Raw genomic sequence first — 8,449 nt, 5'->3', positions numbered from 1 at the left:
AAAATAAGTTTGAGAAAAATAATTTTGCTTTAGTGGTAGACAAAAATCTCCTACTTTTTTGGAGGTGTACAGATTCAAAATCAAGCCAAACAGTCCCTAAACCTTGAATAAAGCAATGCAGAAGATATTGCGATAATTTCTCTTTTTTCGAACCCTAGCTCTTCATTGATTCCCGTTCATTTTCGAACCACAGACTTGGAATTATCCGAGCCTCAGGTTCGGGTACCCTAAACGCCCAAACCTACCGTACTTGTAAACCACCAACTTTCCATTTTCGGTTTCCTCTTCCATATACTCAGAAAGCCAAAAAAGGTGATTCTCTAAAGCACTAAACTAAAGTCTAAAAGGCATAAGATTGCCGATCGACGGTGAGTAAGATCGGAGATTGAAAGCAGCAATGGAGGATCACGTCGGCGAGCACGAGAAGAATCGGGAAACGGAATCAGTTATTGAGAAGATAGCGGAAAAGGTTCACGGTGACGATTCGTCGTCGTCAGATTCTGAAGATGAGAAGGGAATCAAGTCGAAGGCTGACGCCGTCAAGACCAAGATCTATCGACTCTTAGGCCGTGAAAGGCCTGTGCACAAGGTTCTAGGTGGTGGAAAATGTAAGCACTCGAACCAAATGTAATTCCGCGTAGACATATGCAAGTACAACGTTTTTTATTAATTGTGGTTAATGTTCGATTGCATAACAATGCACATCTATTATACATTTCATTGTGATTTAGGGGGTGGAAAACGTACGGATTTGGACTATATATGATTTACTTGTAGATGTATGCAAACACAGCATTATTTTAATTTAGTTAGGCTTCTGATAACCGTAACAATGCGCATATACTGTATAATGCATTGTGTTTTTGTGCTTGGAACGTAGAAATTTTAGTTGAACGGATATGCATCTTATTTTGATCAAATTATTATCACTTTCTGATGTAGACTATTAAAAATTATTTGACTTTGTTTCAATTTGTTCCCTTTTTATGCATTAAGTATGAAACTGCTGTATGGATAGTTAATTTAAGAGCGAAGCCGGTCATTACAAGGTAAATGACCTGGCATATGGATCTTGTATCTTTGTCTTATAATTATATTGTCCTTGCAGCTGCTGACATTTTCCTGTGGAGGGACAAGAAAATTTCCGCTGGTGTGCTGGGTGTTGCGACAACAATTTGGGTGCTTTTTGAGTTGCTTGAATACCACTTACTCACACTAGTATCCCATATTCTAATTTTCGCTCTGACCATCCTTTTCCCGTGGTCAAATGTTTCCGCCTTCATCAAGAAGTATGCTTTTTGATCAATTTAGCAACCCTTTTTTGATTGTAAGTTTTTTTATTTGGAATCTGATATTGCTGTTGAACGTATTAGGGCCCCACCTAAAATCCCAGAAGTCATCATTCCTGAGGATGTTGTCCTGGGTGTAGCTTCTGCCCTTGGGATTGAACTCAACAGTGCTCTTGCAATCCTCCGAGATATTGCATGTGGCAGAGATCTGAAGAAATTCCTCGCTGTATGTAAATCTTCGCATTCATATATGTACAAATTTGGTGGATTAGTAATCTACTGATAAAAGACTTTTTAAATTTAAAATTTGCTATTTTTGCAACTCATTCTTGGATCATAAGGATATCACATTCTGCATGTCAGGTGGTTGCCAGTCTTTGGGTACTTTCAGTTTTGGGGAGTTGCTGCAACTCCCTAACCTTGTTCTACATATGTAAGTAGCTTTTTTATGTTTATCATGAAAAAGCTTGTATGTCACGATCATAATACTCACTAACTTATTCTGGCATAATGTGCACTCTCATTGGCTTGTTCTGATTCTATTTTTGCCCGTTGAAAAACAGGTTTTGTTCTGCTTCACACCGTGCCTGTACTTTACGAGATTTATGAGGACCAGGTTGATGCTTTTGCTGAAAAAGCGGAAGCAGAGTTCAAGAAGCAATATGCTGTGTTCAATGTTAAGGTTCTGAGTAAAATTCCCAAAGGCTCCCTGAAAGACAAGAAGCTGGCGTAGGGAGACCGAGGTGGGATTACTGGGTTTTCATTGACACGAGGGTAGCTCTAATTTTCAGTTTTGTATTTTTTGACTCAGTTTATCAGAGGGAGCCCATGTTAACTGATTTGCTTTAACAACCTTTGGGTTCATAATTTAAAATGAAATGGTAATTTTTGGGGTAGTTTCGATTTTATAGTCTAGCAATGAGCACTTTTTGGACAAGCACATGAAAAATTAGTTGCCGGTATTTTCTCATGATCATTCAAACTAGATCAGAATGACTCATTAGATTAGTCAGCTGGTACAATCCAATCTTACTTAAAACTTTACTAAATTTAGGTGTTTAAACTAATAAATATAGAATTATTTAGATCCGAATATTGAATATAAAATTGAATTTTTATTTTTTATAAAATTTATTTTTCATTTCTGAAACGAATTATTAATCATACGAATTTACGTGAATTAATATGTATTGAGAATAATACACTTGAGGCTTGAAAGAGAAAACTCACATTACAATTTATATTTTATAATATTTTTAGGGTTAATTTCAGTAACTTTCCATGGGTTTTTTTAACATTTCATCTTGTCCTTAATAACGATTTTTCTTCAAAATATTATTAAAGCGCTTTAAAACATTGACAAATATTTAACTTTATTTTTTATTTTTTTGACTTATATAAAAATTCGAATAACAGACAAGTCTTTTTACACCATCTTGACAAAAGTTTTGACAAAACCCATCATCGGGGACCGCATTTATTAATTTAAGAATAAGAATACCATTAAAAAATTAGGGACATAAGTAGGATAATGTATAAATGTTAAAGACGTCTTAAACAATTACAATAAAAGGAATAAAAAAAAAAGTAATGATTTTTAATTTTACTCACACCATTCTTTATTGTATTTTTGGCATTACAATAAAAACATTAAACATAATATTGTATAACCCTTTAGAGATGACAAAATGCTCCATACCTAATTTTAAGTCGTATATTTGTTTAATATACCAAATAAATATTTAATTGTATTTTTGCAATATTATTTGTTTTGCTTATTTCAAAAATACAAATAAGCAAATGAGTCTTTTTACTATCTTAAAGAATTTTTTTTAGAGAAACCATGATCAGGGACAATTTATATTAATTTGAGAATAAAAATATGTTGAAAAATGTTTAAGACATAAATGTGATAATGTGCAAAAGTTATGGATTTTTCATGTAATTAAAATGCAGCCTAATCATCAATGCAGCTCCGAATATTTATTACTAGTTAAGAACGTAAATCCCCTTAACTAAGAACATAATAAGTAAATAAAAATAATAACAACGAAAATAAAAGGGGTCCGACTCCATCACTGGCATTCACGTGCTATTAACTCGTGGGACATTAGTGAAGATATTGAAGGAAATGGGGTTCCTTGATAAAAAGTCTTAGATTTCCACTTCTGCTAGGGAAAAATTCTCTATGTACAGAACATTTTCTACAGATAATGTGAATGTCAACAAAACCTTTTTCATGTCATGATGTACTCTAGACTATTCTTCGTTTCTTGATTTCTCAACATGAAACTTGGACTGCTTTTACCTTATGTTGCAGAAAATTCTGTGATTCTGATTTATTATTCCCTCTAAGATATTCGAAAACTAGGAGTGTGAGGCAATATTATTAAAATCCTGACAATTGAATTTAAAAATAGTTTTTCAAATAGATGGATGTGATGTTTGCCAACTCATGCATTGTAAGTCAAATTGTAAAATACATTGTACAAGTAGGATGATTGATCTGGTAATGATTGATAACCACATGATTACCTATTATAGCCTAAATCTTGGAAGTTGGAACTATGCAAATATAAGTGTTAGTTAAAAAGGTTTAAATTATCAATTTATAAAAATAAGTGTCTTTCGTAGTTATAAACCGTTCATAAATATGAGCCAAACATAGACCTAATTGTAAATGATGGGGATAATAAGTGGCTGCGTATAATTTTTAGGAACATTTTAGGAAGAGCATGGTGGGGATCACGAAAGGTGTGGGTCGTTATTAGTAGTTTTGAATGTGTGATAGAAAATTAGAAGTTAAAATTTGATTTTATCTAGATGGTGAAAATAACCTTTATTAATTTATTACCAAAGAGAGGCTTCAATTTTTTTTGAGAGAAATCAAAAGCAGTTGGACATTTTTAAAAATTTCTATGAAACACGTTTTTAGTAAATTAAAAGTTACCTATGGAAACAATCGGACATGAAAATGGATTTAAAAATGAATTCTGATATGAAGTGACCTGATTAAGTTAATTTCTGTAATATTTTTTATGGAATCCACAACTTTTTAACAAAATATATTAACTTTTATCAAAATTTAATTTTAAATCCCACCAAATAAAGACAATAAAATTATTGCAACTGGAACAGCTTTATTGTAATGGATGAAAAAGGCCACATTTCGTTCAATAGTACACAATCAAAATACAAGCATATTTACTTACTGGAAATTTACAAAAATGCAAAATAATTTTGCAGACGATTTTTATTGATGAGTATCCATACGTACAACCACTCCATTGATCCGAAAAATGCAGACTTCCACGACTTGTTGAGCTGTAAAGTCCCAAATACTCCCCAAAATCCAACAATGAATCCAAGTGTCATAGCAATGTAAAATCCTAGAGATATGAGTTCGTCCTCTTCTTCTGGACTTTCTATCCCTTTTTTGTTTTCGTTGAACTTTGGGTCTAGAGGGCTTTCATCTCCTGGACATGGTTTTGCAAGTGGAGGTCCACAAAGTCCTGAATTTCCCACATATGCTGATGCTTCAAAAGTTTGTAAATGAGCAATGAATGGAATTTTGCCCGACAAATTGTTATATGACAAATCCAACACTCCGAGCGCATCCAATTGAGAAAGGCCGACAGGAATACCACCAGAAATATGGTTTCTTGACAAATCTAGAAAATTCAAAGACCTTAACTGTCCAAGCTTCACAGGAAGGAGTCTGCTTAGGTTGTTTCTTGAAAGATTCAAACCAACCAGACCCACGAGACTTGTAATTTCAGGAGGAATTTCACCAACTAAATTATTGCTTGAAAGATCAATGAGTTTTACCAGTTGAAGACTCTTTATGTACTCGTTTTCCTTTCCTTTCCATGTCACTTCTGCATCCTCAAATTGGACAAATTGCGATGATTGAATATATGTATACAACTCAAACTCCACTTGCCGAACCATAGCACTGAGGTTGCTTAAGCATTTCGGTATGGCACCAGAAATCTTGTTCAAAGAGATGTCTAGGACTTGTAAACGAGGTAAACAACACAAGTTTAAAGGAACGGTACCAAAGAACCGATTGGAACGCAGATTTAGAAGGACCAATTTTGACAAACGATCTCCCACCCATGTAGGTATTTCACCAGTCAACTTATTTTCCGAAAGATCAAGAAAATGTAAAGATGTACAATTCCTCAGTGATGCTGGGATTTCTCCGGTAAAACTGTTATTTTGTAAACGTAAAGAAGAAATGTTATTTGGCAAAGGAATCTTACCTGAAAAATTATTATGTGCCAAATTAAGAAATTTTAAGCTCATCTGATTTGCAAAACAATCTGGAAGTTGCCCCGACAAAAGATTATTGGAGAGATCAAGATATTCCCAAGAACTAGCTTTACTGCATAAATCAGTAATTGAGCCCCGGAATTTGTTATTTGAAAAGTCCAGTACTGATCCTTTAAGAGGCAAACTTGGTAATAAACAATTAAACTGATTAGAGCTCAAATCTATGTACATGTAAGTGGAAAACTTCGAAGATAAATCAGGAAGGATGCCGTGAATGTTGTTATGTGATGCGTTAAAAGTTTTTAATTTTGGAGAGAGATCCCAAAACCAATCAGGTAAGGAGTCATGAATTCCAGCATTGGAGATGTCAAGATAATGTAATTCCTTCTGAGTATGAAGCCATGTGGGAAAATGTGGCCCGAGTTTGCAATCCCTCAACCCGAGATATGTGAGTTAAAAGGGAGGATTCCATCTGGAGCTAAAATTGAAAGATATATCTAAGTTGTAAAACAAGCATAACTGGGATAACAGGGAGAGACCAAAGAAATGGGCTTCTGTGATTACACCTTCAAAACGATTTGTTCCAAGATCCAAATACTCAAGCTCAGAGAGGCTTCCAATTCTTTCTGTCAGAGTCCCATTAAAAATATTGTTGCTAACATCTATGTATATCAACGAGGAAGAGGATAAAAGACCAGATATTGTCCCTGTAAGTTGGTTATCAGATAGACTTAAATACATTAAACTACTCAGATTCCCAAAGGATGAGGGAATCCCACCCTCAAGTTGATTTTCATCTAGATACAGTTCCTCAAGTAATGCTATGTTCCCAATAGCATTAGGAATAGGACCTTGTAAATTGTTGCAGGTGATGTGAAGGTAATTAAGACTACTGCTGAAGTTAAACAACCAAGGGAATACCGAAGAAGAGGAGAGATTATTTCCGACAAGATGAAGAACAGAAAGAATATTAGAAGCATTGGCCATTGAAGGTAATGGATCAACAAGCGGAGGTAAGTGACAGTATGACAGGTATAACACTTGGAGACGAGTTAGTTTACTGATTATTGGTAACCAATCAGTTGCAAACGTGAGGTTAACATAACTCAGGTCAAGGTATCTCAATGAATGAAGTGGAGAAAGCCAATTAAGATTTGGGCTTGTTAACATGGAATTACCGCTGACACTAAGACGTTGCAATTCCGAAAGGTTGCCAAGGTGATGTGGAATGTGACCTCTTAAATTAGAAAAGGACAGATCAAGGTATTGTAATCTGCTTAGGGTGCCAATGAATTTTGGAATTCGGCTACCATTGAAATCATTATAACTGAGGTCTAAATAATTCAAATGGCGTATTTCAAGCAACCATGGGCTGATGTTACCTCTTAGAGGGGCAGTAGAATATCCATAGTAGTCTGATGGACCAAGAAGATCCAATTCAATAACATGATTAGTGTGGTTTTGACAATAGACACCTTTCCATGTGCAACAATCCTTCTTATCTTCATGGGTTCCCCAAGAAGAGAGTAGGCCATATTCATCAACAAGCTCCTCTTTGAACTTGAGAAGAGCTTCTCTCTCCCTCTCTAAGCACCTGATTCTACCACCTTTCGCTGGTGAAGAGTATCCACGAGAAGCACTAAGGCTTAGTAACAGCACGATAACTAACCAATGGATATGTTGATATAACTTTTTACCAATCATCATTTTGAGAACAAGTGTGAACTCAATTATATGTTATTGTGGTATTCTTTACCATTTAAGCAACATTATTTATAAACCATGAGTTAGTATTACTGTTATTCCGAAAAATCATCCAACCAGCAATAATGCATTGGAAAGTCTTTTTGACTTATTCTAAACGTTAAAAGAGCAAAAGACTTGACTTCCCCGTATAGATCTTCTTTTTCTCCAGAAAAATTCTTTGTGTAGTACAAGTTTACCACCTAATTACACGTTTAGTCAAGTGGTTCAAATCAAAGTCTTTATCCGTGAATCGACAATTCGTGTTAAAACTTAGACGTTAATTAGTATATGCGAATAGCAATACATAATGTTGTACATAATAATGACTTGGAAGACAGAGAAAAATTATAATAACTGAATTTTTTTCCTTGAATAATAAGCAGTTACGTAATGTTTTATATACTGTTGATTTTTTAGAAAGGGAGCAAGGAAGTTCTTTTTCTTTCTTTCTTTTTTCCTTATTTGGATGAAAAATTTTTGACATTTCTCACGCAAACCATTATGTAAATTTATTATGTGCATATAGCACAACCTCTCCTTTTCTTTTTCTCTCTCCATATCTCGCCATTACTCATTTGATAGCAGTGGTTGATGATCCAACAACTCCATTCATACATTTTTCTTTAGTACACGTAATTATATTTATAAGTACAGAATTAGTTTGAACCTTTTTTTGTTTGATCTAAAAATTTTATGGTTTTTTCAAATTTTAAATCTTGAACATTTGAATTGGGTGCAAATCGTGCGACTGATTAACAATTTTTTCTTAAATGAGAACCTACATATACAGTTTACCTATATCGAAAGTTTGAATATTTGAAAATTGATCTAGATCGAAATACTTCAAGTTGTAATGTTTATAGACAATTGGCAATTATTAGTCACCCAAATTAGATGGAATTGGCTGGCATCATTATATAATCTGTTTAGATCTATCTTTCTTAAAAGGTTGAACCCCAACCTTAAGGGTCCCCCACCGTCCCACCCCTGAAGTATCGTGAGAGAGGTAAATCTATCTTTCTTTGAAGTACATGTTGTAACGTTTGCTAAATTTTACAATTTTTTTTTTTAAAACATTTCCTGCCTTTAATTTCTCCTCCAGGTTAAAAAAAAAAAAAAAAAAGGAAAAAAAAAAAAAA

The 8,449-nt window shown here is 34.1% G+C and overlaps 2 protein-coding genes across 2 annotated transcripts in view; one reads left to right on the top strand and one right to left on the bottom strand.

The window, feature by feature from the left end:
* Positions 1 to 272: 272 nt before the first annotated feature.
* Positions 273 to 2,192, top strand: LOC111372722 (reticulon-like protein B2). Its single transcript, XM_022995400.1, has 5 exons — positions 273 to 608; positions 1,109 to 1,289; positions 1,374 to 1,515; positions 1,653 to 1,722; positions 1,853 to 2,192. The coding sequence occupies exons 1-5, from the start codon at positions 398 to 400 to the stop codon at positions 2,020 to 2,022; spliced, it is 774 nt and encodes a 257-aa protein (XP_022851168.1). The 5' UTR covers positions 273 to 397; the 3' UTR covers positions 2,023 to 2,192.
* Positions 2,193 to 4,508: 2,316 nt separating this feature from the next.
* Positions 4,509 to 8,449, bottom strand: part of LOC111404037 (LRR receptor-like serine/threonine-protein kinase GSO1) — a 7,019-nt gene continuing 3,078 nt past the window's right edge. The window contains exons 2-3 of the mRNA XM_023032754.1: positions 6,104 to 7,203; positions 4,509 to 5,734 (exon numbers count right to left, since the gene is read on the bottom strand). Coding sequence (XP_022888522.1) covers positions 4,509 to 5,734; positions 6,104 to 7,203 — 2,326 coding nt within the window. The remainder of the gene's footprint in view (positions 5,735 to 6,103; positions 7,204 to 8,449) is intronic.

The sequence above is a fragment of the Olea europaea genome, chromosome 1 (genome assembly GCF_002742605.1).
Source record: "Olea europaea var. sylvestris chromosome 1, O_europaea_v1, whole genome shotgun sequence".
Taxonomy (NCBI): Eukaryota; Viridiplantae; Streptophyta; class Magnoliopsida; order Lamiales; family Oleaceae; genus Olea; species Olea europaea.
Note: the sequence above shows the minus strand (reverse complement) of the source record. Positions and strands in the feature narration are given on the sequence as shown.

Bases quoted from the DNA above. Each gene is read 5' to 3' on its own strand.
- LOC111372722 (XM_022995400.1), top strand. From the start codon at position 398: ATGGAGGATCACGTCGGCGAGCACGAGAAGAATCGGGAAACGGAATCA. The intron at 609-1,108 runs GTAAGCACTCGA...TTGTCCTTGCAG, and splicing joins GGTTCTAGGTGGTGGAAAAT to CTGCTGACATTTTCCTGTGG. The intron at 1,723-1,852 runs GTAAGTAGCTTT...GTTGAAAAACAG, and splicing joins CCTAACCTTGTTCTACATAT to GTTTTGTTCTGCTTCACACC.